This window comes from Diceros bicornis, chromosome 1, assembly GCF_020826845.1.
Source record: "Diceros bicornis minor isolate mBicDic1 chromosome 1, mDicBic1.mat.cur, whole genome shotgun sequence".
Lineage (NCBI taxonomy): Eukaryota > Metazoa > Chordata > Mammalia > Perissodactyla > Rhinocerotidae > Diceros > Diceros bicornis.
Window position 1 is genome coordinate 364,199 of NC_080740.1, and position 15,231 is coordinate 379,429.

General features: G+C 64.1%; 2 protein-coding genes across 5 annotated transcripts; one reads left to right on the forward strand and one right to left on the reverse strand.

The window, feature by feature from the left end:
- Positions 1–1,195: 1,195 nt before the first annotated feature.
- On the reverse strand, positions 1,196–4,872 carry MRPL55 (mitochondrial ribosomal protein L55). 3 transcript variants are annotated; one of them, XM_058554098.1, is made up of 4 exons: positions 4,784–4,872; positions 3,946–4,036; positions 1,749–1,950; positions 1,196–1,413 (listed from the first exon to the last, which is right to left on the reverse strand). In XM_058554098.1, exons 2-4 carry the CDS (start codon positions 3,969–3,971, stop codon positions 1,264–1,266), a joined length of 378 nt encoding a protein of 125 aa, XP_058410081.1. In that variant the 5' UTR covers positions 3,972–4,036; positions 4,784–4,872; the 3' UTR covers positions 1,196–1,263. The 3 variants fall into 3 exon arrangements, with proteins under 3 accessions (XP_058410081.1, XP_058410160.1, XP_058410007.1); XM_058554177.1 differs by having other exon boundaries at positions 4,780–4,870; XM_058554024.1 differs by lacking the exons at positions 3,946–4,036; positions 4,784–4,872 and having other exon boundaries at positions 1,749–2,044.
- Positions 4,873–5,185: 313 nt separating this feature from the next.
- GUK1 (guanylate kinase 1) lies at positions 5,186–13,805 on the forward strand. Of its 2 annotated transcripts, none has more exons than XM_058553871.1 (8): positions 5,186–5,264; positions 11,164–11,277; positions 11,507–11,548; positions 12,043–12,139; positions 12,906–13,044; positions 13,114–13,198; positions 13,330–13,415; positions 13,521–13,805. In XM_058553871.1, the coding sequence occupies exons 1-8, from the start codon at positions 5,204–5,206 to the stop codon at positions 13,554–13,556; spliced, it is 660 nt and encodes a 219-aa protein (XP_058409854.1). In that variant the 5' UTR covers positions 5,186–5,203; the 3' UTR covers positions 13,557–13,805. The 2 variants fall into 2 exon arrangements, with proteins under 2 accessions (XP_058409854.1, XP_058409827.1); XM_058553844.1 differs by lacking the exon at positions 5,186–5,264 and adding an exon at positions 5,537–5,714.
- The last annotated feature ends 1,426 nt before the right edge of the window (positions 13,806–15,231 follow it).

Below are 15,231 nucleotides of genomic sequence, written 5' to 3' on the forward strand. Positions count from 1 at the left end.
CAGCAACAATCCCCTTACATGGGTTTAGCCAGAACCACCCCCCATCCAAATGAGTCCCCTTAGTAATTTCCCATCGCCAACCCCATCCTGCCCCTGGGCTACAAATCCGTACTGTCCATGCTGTACTCCATCTCTCCCACTGCTAGATGCCCACAGTGGCCCCTGCACCCACGGCTGTGCCCCAACCCTGAGCAAAGGGGGGGGCTCCAAGAAGGCTTTCCAGGTGGGAATGAGGCAAGAACTGCAGGGGAGACGTCCCTGAGCAGGCAAGAGGGCAACGACTGGAGGGCACAGCGACTGGAGGGCACAGACACAGGTGCAGCTGCACCTGGCCGCTGCTCGCAGTGGACCAGCGGGTGAGGGCTGCAGGAGGAGTCCAGAGGTGGGTGCTCAGCCCAGCATCCTTCCCCACCAGCTGCAGTCAGATGCAGTGACCCCCCCCATAGGCTGCCAGCTCCTGCCTCCCTGCTCATGCCTGGAACGCTAGCCCCCATCCGTATGGGGTGGTCTGCAACGGGCTCTCAGATTTAGGAGAAAAAGCCTGACAGCCAGGGTCCCACAACGCCCCAGAGCCCGAGGCCCCAGGACAGGATGAGGAGCAACCCCAGGCCTGGGCCCGGGCAGCTGCACTTGGAAAGGTCGGGCATTGCCCCCTTGGGTCTTGCAGGAAGCCTGGCCAGGGTGAAACCAACCCCTGGAACACAAAAGTGTTAGTGAACTGTGGAAGGCCTGGCTCACTGCAGCTGCAGTGGGCTGCAAACCAAGGGCAGTTAGCCACAGAGACTGGGCGCTTCCCCTGGCCCCTCTGTTCTCGCTGTGTCAGGTAGGGCTGAGGTAGCCCAGGGAGGGACAGGCAGGCCTGCTGCAGGCTTCGCAGGGTGTCCTTGGATCCCAGGTATCCGTCTCTTCCCACCCACTTTCCACAGCCACTGTGCCCCGAGGCTGAGGGCAGCACTGGGGGCAAGGGGGCTCTAGGCTCCAAGGGGCCAACTCGGGTGGTGGGCACTTCCCACACAGGAAGGAGCACCCATAACCTCAGTCTTGTTTCTCCCATGTGGATGGCTTACATGCCCTGTGGACCTCGTCCTAAAACACAAATTGACCCAATTCTAAGCATTCTAGTTGGCTGAGTCGCAGAGAACCCCCTCACGGCTGGGGGTGGGGCAGACAACAAGGAAAGACAGGCAGAGGTGGCTTCATGAACACATGATTTAAAGACACGTCCCCCCAAGTGTCCCAGGCCTGGGCAGCTTGCAGGCACGGTCACTTTTTGGTCCAAAACCGCTTGTACCGCTCCACGTCAAAGTCATCAGCAAGCTCTGGCTGCTCCTCCTCCTCTCTGAGCTGGGCCTCCTGTTTCCGGAACCTCGCCCGCCTCTCCGCTGGGGACAGGGCATCCAAGTCCACAGGCATCTGCAGGGAGGGAGGGCACTGGGATGTGCTCACGCCTCCTGTTCTCCTCCACTGCACAGGTCAGGGTTAGGCGGCCTATGGCGTTCTCTCCCTCTGGAACTTTGACTCCTTTAAGAACCTTTTTGTGCTTATGCTCCCAGGACTTGGTTCTTTTTAAACCCACAGCTCCCTGCTGCTGTGTGATCTCGGTGCATGGAGTGAGCCCCGGGTTCGCCTCCTCCCCATCCTGGTTCACACAACAATCCTGCTGCGTGGCTCATCCTCCCTCCCCATGCAGTGGGGTTCCAAGCCCACTAGGACCTGCAACCCAAGGAGCGCTAGGGAGAGAAGCTTACCGCCAGCATCCGTCGAGGCTCCCGGTATCGGATGTGGATGGTGGAGCCGTCCTGCTTGACCAGGAGCACAGGATAGAGGCGTGCATAGGCCTGCCGGTGCACGCGCGTGAGCCAGGCTCTGCTGCTGTCAGCCCTCCGGGAGGACGTGTGCAGGCGGCGGCCCGCGGGGGTGGCCCCCATCACCACACACTGCCGCACCAGGCTGCAGACACACACGCGCTGGTCAGCGGCTGGTGCTGGGACCAGAGTGCCCATGTGGCCCAGGCTGGCCAGCTCCTATAGGGGCAACCGGCAACCCAGGCCAGGCCAGGATGTGGTCAGAGCAAGTCCTCCACCACGTCCAGGAAGAGGCCATGGGAGTGAGCGCACCACAAAGCTCCCAGATGGCTAAGAACAGAGATCAACAGCCGTCTCTAATGAGGCTTGGCCATGCAGCTCAGGTGCTGCATACAGGCATCGGGAAGGAAGCTGACTTCCGGGAGAACAAAGACCCAGTGTTATGGGCTGAACATTTGTGTCCCCCAATTTCACATGTCAAAACCGTAAGCCCCAATGAGATGGCATCCATCAGGAGTGAGGCTTTGGGAGGTGATGATGATTAGATGAAGTCATAAGTACGGGGCCCCCCTGTAAGAAAACAGAGACCAGAACTTGTTCTTTCTAACATGATACAAAAAACCAGCTGTCTATGAACCAGAAAGACAGCCGTCACCAGAACCCGACCCTGCTGGCACCCTGGGCTGGGATCTCCAGCCTCTAGGATTGTGGAAAATAAGCCACCTGGTTTGCGGCATTCTCTTGGGACAGTCTGAGCAGACCAAGACACCTGGAGTCCCCTTGGCTTCTGAATGTGGCAGACACTCGCCCTCCAAAGAGACAGGAAAGGGCAAGGCTAGGCCCCATTCACACTGCTCTATCTGGACGCGTGACCCCACACCTGTCTCTCACCCACTTGGGGCCTCGTCCCAGCCTTGCCCTGTGACCCCCAAATCCCTTGCAGCCCGGCTTTCATGCATTGGACTCACACCCGAAGCTGTGCCACAGGCTGGGTTGGAGAATGAACGCGTCTGAATGACTGCCAGAACTTTCTGGAATTGGTGGGCACTCCAGAAGTGGCCACGTTCTCCCAGTGTTCTTCTGGACACGCACAGTGGGAAGATGTCCTGAATACTTGCCACAAGCCTCCCCTCACACCACCCCCCCACCTCCGCCACCCCCTCACCACGTGGGCAGTCTAGTCCAGCCCAGACCATCCCAATGGCCTGCCTGGTCCCCACTGCCACTCTAGTCGAGTTCCCATACTCTGCGGGTGGTGATTCTAAAAACTTGCTGCTCACGTCACTCAGTAGCTCCCACCCAGCTTTCGGGACCTCTCCCTCCACAGGCCAGCCCACCTGAGCACAGAGCCCCTGCCTTGGGGGGAGTTCCGCCACCCCTGCACTTCCCGAACCACACCTTGGACTGAGGGCTGATCTCCTCCACTAGACTCTGATGGCCTCAGCGCAAAAAACTGCTCGAAGTCCCAGAGCCCTAGCTGATAAATTTTGGCAGAATGAATCCAGTCCCTGCCTTCAGAAATGGGAGAAAAAACCCGCACCTGAGCAGTGCCAGAGAGCCTGGGGTCAGTGGGTTGGGGAGGCTTCCAGAAGGGGCTAAAACCAGTCCCTGGGGAGATGGTGGATGGCTCTCCCACCATAAAAGCGGTTCCACGTGCACCTTTCCCAGGACGAGGCCCTTCCGGTCTTCATGCTAACCGTGGCTTTATTAGGAGCTGCATCCCTCTTCCCGGTTCCACAGAAACAAGGCGAAGTCTGCACCCCTTCTTTCTCCTGGCCACACTGCACTTCTCATTTTGGGGAAACCAAGAGGTGAGAAGAATGAGCAGATGGGGAGGCAGTTATGGTGGGAAGAGCAGGAAGGCTGTGGCTTTCTCCAAGGATCCAGAGCCCACTGAGCTGCAGGTCCTGAGGAGGTGGCGACCACCACCACCACCGTCTTTGGACTAGATACAAGTCATTTCTGTTCTTCCCTCCACACCCTGTGACGGCGTCTATACGTACACGCTTGTCTGTATTCTCCAAATGCAGACACTGACTCAGGCGGCTTCCCTGAAGCAGCACAGCCTAAAACTCCCAAGTCAGCATTCCCATGGGTGGCCCCATGACAGCGACCCCAAAGAACCCGGAAGTCTGCTTACCCCAGCAGGCTGCCCATGGTCGCCATTCCTCCTGAGAGCCCCTGCGGCACACGGACGTCCAGGATCAGTCACTGGCCTGGTGTGTGACCTCCTGGGCAACAAAACAAGACGTCTTCTCAAAACACAGACTTTCTATCTAATTGGTCCTCATCAAACCCCAGCCATGACCAAAGCCACACACCAAAGCACATCCCCAGCAGGTGTGTCACCGCGTCACCGCCGGTTCCTCCCAGTAACGTGTTAGGCTATCAGCCCCGACACGGCATTAGAATCACCTGTGGGAGGTTTCTGACCAGCATGACACCCAGGCCCTAACCCCAGACTCCGACTCAGGAGACTTGCGGCAGGCCCGAGCCCACTGGGGTGGGTCACCGAGTCAGGGAAACCGCTCTAAGGGTGACACGCCCGCCAACGGCGGAGACCGGCTCCTACTTTGTTCACCAAGTCATTCAATTCTCACGAAATCTAGGCAGCTAACGACCACACAAGGGGAGCCAAGACCCAGGCTACTCTTACTAGGCGCTGACTGCCAAGGAAGCGTCAGTACCGCTGTCCCCGGTGACAGGAGGAGGTTCTCAGGTCTCGGACACTGACACCCAGGAAGCCAGCCCTCCCGGCCGACACCGGCAAGCCTGCCCGGGGACCCCTCTGTCGGGGCAGGGCGCCTGCAGGCCTCCCTCCGCCGTAGCAGGCGGCTCGGCCGGCAGACGAAACGCTGCGTCCCTCCCACGCGGATGCCCGCCCACCCTCTCACCCTCGGGGTCGGCGGCGGGGCCCGACCCTCCCTCGGGGGAGCCCTCGCCGCCCGCGCGACGGCGCCTTCCCGGCACCGACCTACCACGCTCACTGAGCTCCGGAGCGGCCGAGAGGACCAGCGGCCCGGCCGCCACGGGCCGAGCGGGAGCGAGACTGGCCGGCGCCGCGCACACGGTCACCACGAACTCAACGCCCCGTGGTCCTGCAACATCGCCGCGTCGTCATCCGTGGGCGCAGCGTCGCGCGACGCTGACGTAGGCCCTGAGGGGCGGGGCGAGGCCGGCGCGGCGTGGCGGAGGCCCTCAGGAGGGGGAGGGCGGGGCCGGCGGGATCGGAGCGGCGCTGACGTACGTCCTTGCGGGCGGAAGCCAGCCGGCGCGGCGGTGACGTAAGCCCCGCAGGCGGAAGTGGTGTGGCGCGGTGCTGTGTCGTGCGGCCTGCGGGCGGAGGACGGCGTGCGCGGCGCAATGACGTATGTCCCCGCGGGCGGCGGCGGCCCTTCATGCTGCGGCGCCCGCTGGCCGGGCTGGCAGCGGCCGCCCTAGGCCGGGCCGCCTCGGACGGTGAGTGGCGGCCCTGCCGCCGTTGGCGGGGCTCCGGGCTCGCGGGCCGGATGGGGGCCTAGCGGCGGGCACTGCCACCTGTACCGAGCGCCCGGGGTCTGGTGGGGTCGCGCGCTCGTTCCTGCGCTCTGCTCGCCGGAACAGTGCCCCCGCGTGCCCGGGTTCCCGGAGCCCCGTCCCGGAGCAGAGCGGGAACGAGGCAGCCCAGCGAGTGTCCGCAGAGGGGCGTGACCGCGCGGAGGCCCCCTCGTGTGCGGTCGTGCGCCGTCTGTGCGTCCTTGTGTCGGGGTCGCCTGTGTCGGTCCTCGAAACGTAGGAAGTCCTCGTGGCACGGGGAGCTCCAGACAGCCCGTAAACCGCGCAGCCTGAGGGCTCCATGCCGCATGCCCTTGTGCATTCTGCAGGGTGCGGAGGAGCAGAGAGCGGAGCAGCCTGGCGCCCCTCCCCAAGGTCGGCCACACCGCAGAGCCAGAAACCTGGGGGATCGGGGTTCCAAAGGCCGTTAGGTGGCCACCTGAGGAGCCTGGTGTGGCAGAGTCCCCGCGGTGCCGGCCAGCTCGTGGGGCCTGTGGAAACGTGTGGTGTTTTCCCCGAGCTCAAGGGGGGCAGCAGAGATAGCAGTTGGGAAAACTTCTCGGTGGTGCAGCTCTTGTGTCAGCTTTGGTCCCCACTGCAGATTGCAAACCCACCGGGGTCCTGGGTGGGTGGCGCTGGCTGCTCCGAGGGCCCCGGGGCCTGCTGCGGATTCCTGGCCTGCCTGCGGCCCAGTGCTGCGAGCCGTGCGGACGCGGGTACGCGCCTAACAGCGGTTGTTGGCGGCAGGCCTGCCTGACTCGGGGGTGTGGTGGTTGATGTTCAGCTTCCCTCAGGCCCAGAGACGTCAGTCTAGAGTTGCTGGAGCTGCGCGTCTGCTGCTGTTAGACGTCGTCCTGCAGCAGCGAGGGGGAGGGAGCCTCTTTCACCTGGGATTGATTTGAGGAGAAGCAGGTGGGGCATGCCCCTCACCTGTTATCGCTGTGGTTTTACACTGGGAGATGAGGGTGGAAGCGAAGGTGGTAGTCAGCCAGCATGAGGTGGGGCCCCCAGGTCAGGAGGAGGGAGGCAAGAGTTGCCCCTGTGGTCAGCCTCTGTGCATCACCTGGGCAGCATGTCCCCCGGAGTCAGACTTCCCAGACCATGGCTTGTGGTGAGGGACCTGGAACTTTCTCCATCCCTGGGGGTGATCCGGGATGGGTGTGGTTTCCTGTCTGACCACTGACAAGCGGCATTTCCTGCCAGCTGAGCCCCCACTCTGTCCCTGCTGGTAAGAACTCCACGCACCTGCCTGAACACACACGGCCACTCACGACCCAGGTCAGTGCCACACTTGTGAGAGGTGCAGTTTGCCTGGGCGTTCCTTTAGTTCCAGGTTTGTGTGGACTTCGCCCTTGATCTTTGGTGTGACTGGTGGGATGAGCAGCTTCCTGGAGCAGCCGATTCTGGGCTTCTTACGGGACACATGGTTTCTCCTCAGCCACACCCAAACTCTTTTTTGTGTTTTTTAACGCATGAAGTGTTAACCTTTGTCATTTGTGGTACCTTCAGGGGTAACCCAGAAACGTGTTGAGACGATGTGAGGGAAATCAGAAAGGAACGGGGCTTGTGATGTAGTTAACGGTGGAAGGAGGCGACCCCAGCCCTGGAGGAGGAAAGGGAGAACAATGAGGGTGAGCCACTGGCGGCACTGGTGAGGAGCAGCGCCACTGCAGTGGGGCTCCAGGTCCCTGCCTGTGCCAGGCCTCAGTTTTCCCCTGAGTCCCTCCCTGGTCCCTGCCTGTGCCGGGCCTTGGTCCCCCCCCCCCCAGTCCCTCCCTGGTCTTTGCCTGTGCCGGGCCTCGGTTCCCCTCCCCCCAGTCCTTCCCTGGTCCCTGCCTGTGCCGGGCCTCGGTTTCCCCCGAGTCCCTCCCTCGTCTCTGTGTGCCGGGCCTCAGTTTCTCTTTTCTGTGGCAGTGAGGCTGACCATCGTTAGGGGTCTGGACTCCTTCCTACCCTGTGGCTCTCCTGCCTGGGCCCCCTTCTTCTCATGCTCTCTGCCCTCTCCCATGGGGTTCGATCAGAGGGTCTCCCACAAGACTGACTCCCAGTCCTCCGTGACGGGAAAGATGCAGACAGAGCCATGCAGCACCGGGGCAGGCCTGAGTTCTCCACGGTGTGGCTTCGTGCCGTACTCTGGAGGCCCTGCTTCCTCTCGAGGACGGCCGGGTCCCTGCCCCAGTGGGGGGAGAGGAAGTGAGAAGGGAATTGCTGGCTTCTTTTTGGCTGTCCCACCTCAAGCCAGGCTCCCAAGGCTAAATGGTTTCTCAGGGTCACTTGGCCAGGACGTGTCCCACACACTGAGCCCTGTGACCAGGGCCAGTGTGTTCCTCCTGCCCCACCTGGCCTGTTGGGGGTGGGGCACAACTGGCCATCCTGGCCCAGGTCTGTCCGTGGCTCGTGGTTCGTGCTGTACAGGAGGCTGGCGGGACTTGCCTCCTCCTCATGTGTTCTCAGCGGCTGCGCCTTGTCTTGCTGTCTGGTGGAGGAATGGGTACAGAGTTGAGGGTGGTGGCAGCGCCTGGCTTTCAGGACAGGGTAGGACAGTAGGTGGAAGCCGGAAGGAAGAGATTCCACCCGCAGAACTGCATGGGGAGCTCCTTGTCAGGGGTTCCAGCAGAGAGCGTTCTGGAACAAGTGGGCTCGCCCCGGCAACTCCTACGGAAAGGGTCTGCATCCCCGATCCTTACTGCAGTTTCTGGGAGCTTTCCAATTTCTTGTCAGGTAGCTGGGGTTTGGGATCGTGGAATAGTTAAGGAGTAGAGGATACAGGAGGTTCCTGGCTGAATGCCCATTCTGACATGCACGTTCAGGTCAGTTCTGCCAGGTGCTGAGGCCAAGCTCAGCAGTGTCCAGCACACTCGAGGATCACTGGGGCCACGAGGCCCAGAACTCTGTCACATACGGAGAGTGCTGTCGAAGGTGGCTTTAGTGCGTGCTCTGTCTCCGTGGTCGCTGGCCAGAGCCCTGTCCCCAGCGGCTCCCCAGGTGCCTTCCATGGGGCCAGGCCGCCCCGGTGTGGGCTGTGTGGTGCGGGCCCTTGTGCTGGGGCGCGCCAACCTCAGAGAGGGAACTCCGCTCGAGGGCCGCATGGGGGCAGGACTCGGCACAGACGCCTTTGGTGGGGCCCAAGCCGACTGGGCCCCACCCCTGTGAGACAGCACTGCTGGGCAGGTGTCCCCACCTCACGTCAGCCCTGATGTAGTTCTTGAGGGGGGGCTAGCACTGAGGAGGCCTGGGGCCTGGGCTCAAGGGACAGGTGGGGGCCCAGCAGGACACCCCGTGGAAGCAGGCTGGGGGGTGCTGGGCTATCAGCTGATCCCGTGCGTGCACACCTGCTGCTCCCTGCAGCCGGTGCAGGTGGGGGTGGGATGGAAACCAGCGCTGAAGCTCAGGGTTACGAGTGGGACCCGTGCTGCACGCCCTCTGATACCGTCAGGCACTGGGACTCCCGTGTGGCGTTTGGTCCCAAGCGAAGGCGTGTCTTCCCTGCGTAGGCATGCATTCTCATCAGAGCTGCAGCGAGGAGGTCTGGCCAAGCCTGCAGTGGGGGGACCGGGCAAGGACCACCAGGGAAGCATGTTGGGGCCAACTTGTGCTGGCCTGGGGGTAGTCTTGGGAAAGGAGCGCTCGGTCCTTCTGGTGCATTTACAGTTGAGGGCTGCATGGTGCTCATTGCGGTGTGGGGGTGCCAGGGAGGGGTGCCCACCAGCAGCAAGCACACAGAGAAGGAGCAGAGCATTCCTGAGGGGCTTCTGCACAGGCCCCAGCAGGGACGTCCTTGGCAGAGGTGCCTCCCCCTGTGGTCCCTGATGGGGATCCCTTTGGATCTTCTCCTCCCTAGAGGTGGACACCCCAATTGGGTTCAGGGGCCTCGCCTGCACCCACTGGGTTGAGGGTGTGCTCCATGAGCAAGGCCCAGGCAGGCCTCCTGGTCCATCTCCCTGTGTCCGCTCGGGGCCGCGCCTGCCCTGGAGGAGCTCACGTTCCTGCAGTGCCAGCACACTGCCGGGGCCTGGGGGATCTAGGTGCCTGGCACATTGGGCGGGGAGGGATGCATGTGCATTGGTGACGTGGCACCGTCTGGTGGTGGGCGGACGCCTGTGTCCTCAGCCTTTCTCTTTGCAGGGGCCCTCTAGGAACAGCAGCCTTGCTTGGGGACCTGGTGGCCCACAGCCTGTCCTCTGCCCTTCTGCGTCCTTTCCTCCACCTCACGCAGCTCTCCCCGTCCCCGGTCACTCGGCACCTGGGCAGTCAGGACAGACTGAGGGGAGTGGGCAGGGTCCCGCAGACTTCAGTCCCGCTAGAGAAGAGGATTCAGGAAGGGCGACAGCACGGGAGAGACAGGGCCTCGGGGAGGGAGGGGCTGCGCTCTGCTGGCAGGCACTGGCCGTGGGCTTGGGGCTGGATGCAGGCGTGTGCAGGTGCGTGCACGCATGTATGTGCATACGTGTATGTGTGGTGTGTGGTGCATACACCAGCGCATGGGACGTGTGTGCTGTGTGCATGTCCATGTGTCTGGGGGGGAAGCCGGGACACCAGAGCGCAGGTGGGCGCCCAGGACAGTGGCTGGGTTCAGACCACGTGCTCTGGTGACGGGAAGGGTGGGAGAGGCAGGCAAGGGAGCTCAGAGTCGGCCACGTGGAGGTCACAAGAGTTGGATCTCTCTGGGGCCCTTCCTCCTGGTCTCTTCAGCAGGGTGCGACATCTGTTCCTGGGGTGTGTGTGTGTGGCGTCATGGCCCCAGAATAGCGGTGCTTTAGCGAGATTATCCAGGTTGGCCTACATTGAGGATTAGGAAAGCGTGCCTGCTGGGGGCCCTGCTGGAGAGCTGCCCCGGGCCGGGGGTGTGGGCATCCCTCCTGGGCCTCACTGCCGGTCTGCTGGCTGCCGACTGCACCTTCAAGGCCTCCTTACCTTATCAGGCAGCCCCAGACAGCCCTGTAGGACCTGACTGGCCTGGGGAGCCACTCCAGCTCACCATACGCCCTCCCGAGCTCTTCCTCTGGGACAGGGTGCCCCCCAGCACAGTGTCCATCTCGATTCCCACTTGCTGAGGCTCACGGCACCCGGCCCCAGAGTCTGCACTTGGCCTTCCTCGGCCATCTGCTCGTGTGGGTGGGTCTCAAGCGGGGACGCTGAGTGGGTGGGGCTGGCCGCCCCGGAGGATTTAGTGCTCACAGGCAAGAGCAGGCAGGGATTACCACCCACCCCAGCTCATCCAGAGCAGCTCTGAGCTGACCACAGAGGTGGGTCCCATGTGTGGAGCGCTGGGAGTGGTCGGGCGGGCGCAAAGCGGATGCCCCCGAGCTCCCCGGCTCCCCCAACCTCAGTGTCATCTCCGGGCAGGCGTCTGGGCCCTGTGTTCTGGGCAGGGGGCCGGTCCCCGCTGCCCTCCTGCTGGCTTCCCCGGGCCCAAGTATCAGAGAGGGGTCAGGAAGCTGTGGCCCCTCAAGGTCGACCGCCTGCTTCCTCATGGAAGTTCCCAGAACAGGGTTTGGGTTCCTCTGACCTTGACCGAGACTGCCTCTGGGGCGTGGTGCCAGGAGACACAGGATGGGGACCTGGACATGCTCCTCCCAGGGCCTCCCCACAGGGTGGAGTGGAAGTGGACAGCGGGCACGGTCAGTGGCGGTTGGCGCGTGTGTGAGCAGATAGCGTGCCCCGAGGGAGGCGCAGTCAGGGCTTGAGCACAGCTCTGAGTCAACTGCCCCCAGCTCTGCCCAGCTCCCGGGGTGTGTCCGTGGGGGTGGGGGTGGGGCCTGCACCCACCCCGACAGGGAGCGGGTTTCTCCAGCCCGCTGATGCCTGTTCCTCTCGTCCACAGGGATGTCGGGACCGAGGCCCGTGGTCCTGAGCGGACCATCGGGGGCCGGGAAGAGCACCCTGCTGAAGAGGCTCCTGCAGGAGCACGGCAGCATCTTTGGCTTCAGCGTATCCCGTGAGGCCCCGGGGGTGGGGAGCAGGGCCCTGGAGGGTCTCAGGGGTGCTGGGGGTGGGGGCCGGGCCACTCTGCTGACCCGCCCTGGAGGCCCTCACACCCCACACGGGGACCAGGAGCCCCTCTGCTGACTCTTACCCGGGCTGAGCCAGGCCTGACGGGGAGGGCCTGGGGATGGGTTGCGTGGGGCTCCCGGTGTCTCATGTGGGTCACGGGTGCTTGTTCATAGACACCACGAGGGACCCGCGGCCGGGAGAGGAGAACGGCAAAGGTGAGCTCGCCTGGCGGCCCCAGTGCCCTGCACAGGCCCGGAGCCGCCCCACCTGTCAGCAGTGGGGTGTTCGAGGCCTCAGTCTCCCCCACTGATGGATGGGCCCCTCCGCCAGGGTGGGGGGCTTCATCAGGTGATAGGCTTCAAAGCATGTGCTGGTGCCCGTGTCCACGTGAGAGGCCAGGCAGGGTCACTGATACCACTCGAGGAGGCTGCAGGCGCTCTTCCTCACGTGTGCGCCGCCCTGCGCAAGGTCGCGTGGTTGGAACCATAGCCATGCGTGATTTGGGGCTCTTTCATCACCAGCGTCTTCTCTAGTCTCAGTGGGGCTTTTGTTCCTGCCTGACACATAGCACAGAAGTCCCCCCGACCCGCCCCGTGGAAGCAGGTGGTTTCCAGGCCCCCCGACACCCCTGTGGAAGCCGGTGGTCTCTGGTGGTGGTGGCCTGGCTGTGGACGACCTCGAATAGCTCTTACGTCTTCCTTCTTTGTAGATTACCACTTCGTGACCAGGGAGGTGATGCAGCGGGACATTGCTGCAGGCGACTTCATCGAGCATGCTGAGTTCTCAGGAAACCTGTATGGGACCAGGTGGGCCGCGCCCCAGTCCTCCTCCCTCCAGGCCTCCCGGGGGCCTGGAGTCAGAGGCCCGGTCTCCCCATGCTGGGTCCTGAACAGGGCTTCTCTCCACGAGCAGTTGGTGCGAGGCCGAGCTCCCCCAGGGGTCACGATGGGGCGTGGTTCGGCTCCGGGCACCCCCTCCGGGCCTGCCCGCCTGGTGTGCAGTGAGGACTCAGGGACCTGGGCCTTGCGGGTCTGCAGGCCACACTGCAGCCCTCCCCCAGAGCCGGGCCTTTGCCAGCTGCCCCACCTGGCTGTGAGGCGCAGAGTGGTGCCCAGCACAGACGGGCCTGGGCACGCCTCTGTGTGCAGCCTGTCCTTGAGCCGCCGGCAGGGTCCAGGCAGGGACCCCACGGGACCCATCGTGGTCTGCCCGGTTGCAACTGGGAAGGGTGGTGGGCCCCCGAAGGCCGTCAGTGGGGCTTCTGCTCCCCTTAGTCGATGGGTGCCCAGGAGCCCTGGGCTGCACAGGGACAGCCAGGCCCTCCTGCTCTTCCTCGCCAGTGCCCCCCACCCAGCAGGGGGCTCCACGTTCACGGTCACTCGGGGAGTGCTTTCAGAAAGGGGCAGCAGATGCTGGGGCCAGCGTGGTCCCCTGCAGGCACCCCCAGCCAGGCCCAGAGCAAGGGGCTGGGGAGGCAGGACCCCAGGAACAGTGACGGTTCTGCTGAGGCTTTTTGAGGCCATGAAGGCCCAAGGAGCCCTCACTGAGAAGTCCCCTCGTGCCATCCCCCAGCAAAGCGGCCGTGCGGGCCGTGCAGGCCATGAACCGTATCTGTGTGCTGGACGTGGACCTGCAGGGTGTGCGCAACATCAAGAAGACAGACCTGCGGCCCATCTACATCTCTGTGCAGCCGCCGTCGCTGGAAGTCCTGGTGGGGGCCGGGGCGTGGGGGCTGGGGGGGGGCGGGGGGGCAGGCTCTGACCCCCATCCTGTGGCTCAGGAGCAGCGGCTGCGGCAGAGGGACACTGAGACGGAGGAGAGCCTGGCCAAACGGCTGGCTGCCGCCCAGGCCGACATGGAGAGCAGTGAGCACACGCCACAGGCCCCACGTCGCATGGGTCTCCCCCCCATGGGAGAGGGAGGGCAGGGCGGGTCCCTGTGGAGGGTCCCCAGGCCCTGTCACCCAAGCCTCCAGTGACCCTGCCTCCACCCCCAGGCAAGGAGCCCGGCCTCTTTGACTTGGTCATCGTCAACAACAGCCTGGACGAGGCCTACCGGGCCCTGAGGGAGGCACTCTCCGAGGTGGGCTCCCCGGGGGCTCAGACTGTCTGCACCCACTTGGAGGAGCAGGCTGGGATGGGACATGGTGGCCCCAGGCCCTGGACAGACCATCATTTCTCCCGGCAGGAAATCAAGAAGGCCCAAGGGACTGGCCGCTCCTGAAGAGGCGGAATTCCCGGCTGTGTGCTCCCGGGCGGGCCTGGGACCTGGCGCCCACCCCCTGGCAGGCCAGGGTTCCCAGGTGGTGCTCTGCTTGCATCAGCTGGCACCTGGGGCGGGGGTGCTGCCCATCTCCTTCGCTCCCTTGCTGCGGTTGGAGGACCCTAGCTTCCCCTGCCCTGCCCCCGGCCCAGTCCCCCTCCTGTGGGGCCTGGGCTGACGTCCTAATAAAGAGCTGCTGGTTGGAATGTCCGTGAGCCCCTGGATTGTGGTGCTGGGTGGGGGCGCCACGGGGGACCCCTCCACACCAGACCCCTGCTCCCGACAGCCCCACTCCTCGTCGGCCAGCCCCCAGCTTCATGTCAGGGAGAGCAGTGGGGGCTGCCCTGCCCAGTCACAGGGTCGTTCCCCCAGGGCTGGGCTGCTTCCTGCCCTGAGGCCCAGGTGGGCACAGGGAGCAGGTGGGGCTGCCAGGCCTCTGCCCCCACTGTCTCACTGAGGTGCCCTGCAGCTGGGGGAGAGAGGTCTGGGGCCGTGTCCTGCATGGCTGCCCCCATCCTGGTCCTTGAGCTGGCCTGGGAGGGGACTGAGACTTCAGAGAGTGGGCACTCTGGTCGGCCTTATGCATGGCCCCACCCCACTGCTCCAGGAAGGGCCAGCCCGGGGAGGACACCTGGGGGCCTCGAGTCAGAGAGGACGGGGCTGTGGCCCTGGGTTGGGAGGTTGTGGGGGTCCCTAAGGAGGCGCCTCCAGGGTTCCACGCAGCCACCCATCCTTCCTGCAGGCATCCCAGTGGCGTGCGGTGCCCAGGGGGCTCGCATTCCTGGGCTTGCAGGATGGCCCTGGGCCTAGACTGAGGTGCCCTATGTGCTGGGAGCCCGGCCTGCCCCTCTGCCTCCTACCTCCTTGTGTGCCTTTCTGAAGCCGCTGTCCGGGGCCAGATGGGTGGGCTGTGGAGTGGTGGGTAGGGAGGCAGGGGACGTCTGCCCAGCCCTGGTCTGCGTCCTGCTCTGGAACTCCAGGACGGTGGGTGCAGACAGGAAGCAGGCGGCCCGGGCGGAAATAGTTGGGGCAGCTGGGCTCTGTCCGATAGTCCAGATGCACCAGGGAGGCCAGGCTGGAGCTAGGCCTGGATGCGGGACGGTGGCAGAGGGGTGCTGGGCAACCCTACACACACACACACCCGGCCCAAGTGCAGGTGAGGTAGGGCCCAGCTGCCTCTGACCTGCTGTGCGGCCCGGGGGAGGCACCTTCCCTCTCTGGGCCCTGTCCAGCACCAGGGACAATCAGGGATTCAGACCCTGAGCCTCAGGGGAACAATGGAGCCCTTGAAGGCCCTCCCCCCACATTGTGCTTGGTGGTGAGAGGTGGCCCAGGGTCAGGCCCTGGACTCAGCTGTGCGCACACCCTCGGGAGGGCCAGTGTCCAGCCGGCAGGTGTAAGGGCTCAGAGACTCGCATTTCCTGGCCTGGAAAAGGTAGAGTGCCCTGTGGGGACCCAGGGGCAGGGCCCTTTGGGGCCGAGCGTCCACCCTCCCCTCTCCGGGCCCGGGCTCCCAGCCGTCCAGGCTCGCCTCGCCTGATATGGCCGACCCTGGCAGACGACAGGTGCTGGGCCTGGCCAGGCCACCCTCCGTTCTGGCGGTCTGTGCATCTCAAGCCCACCGTCCTTGTGGACA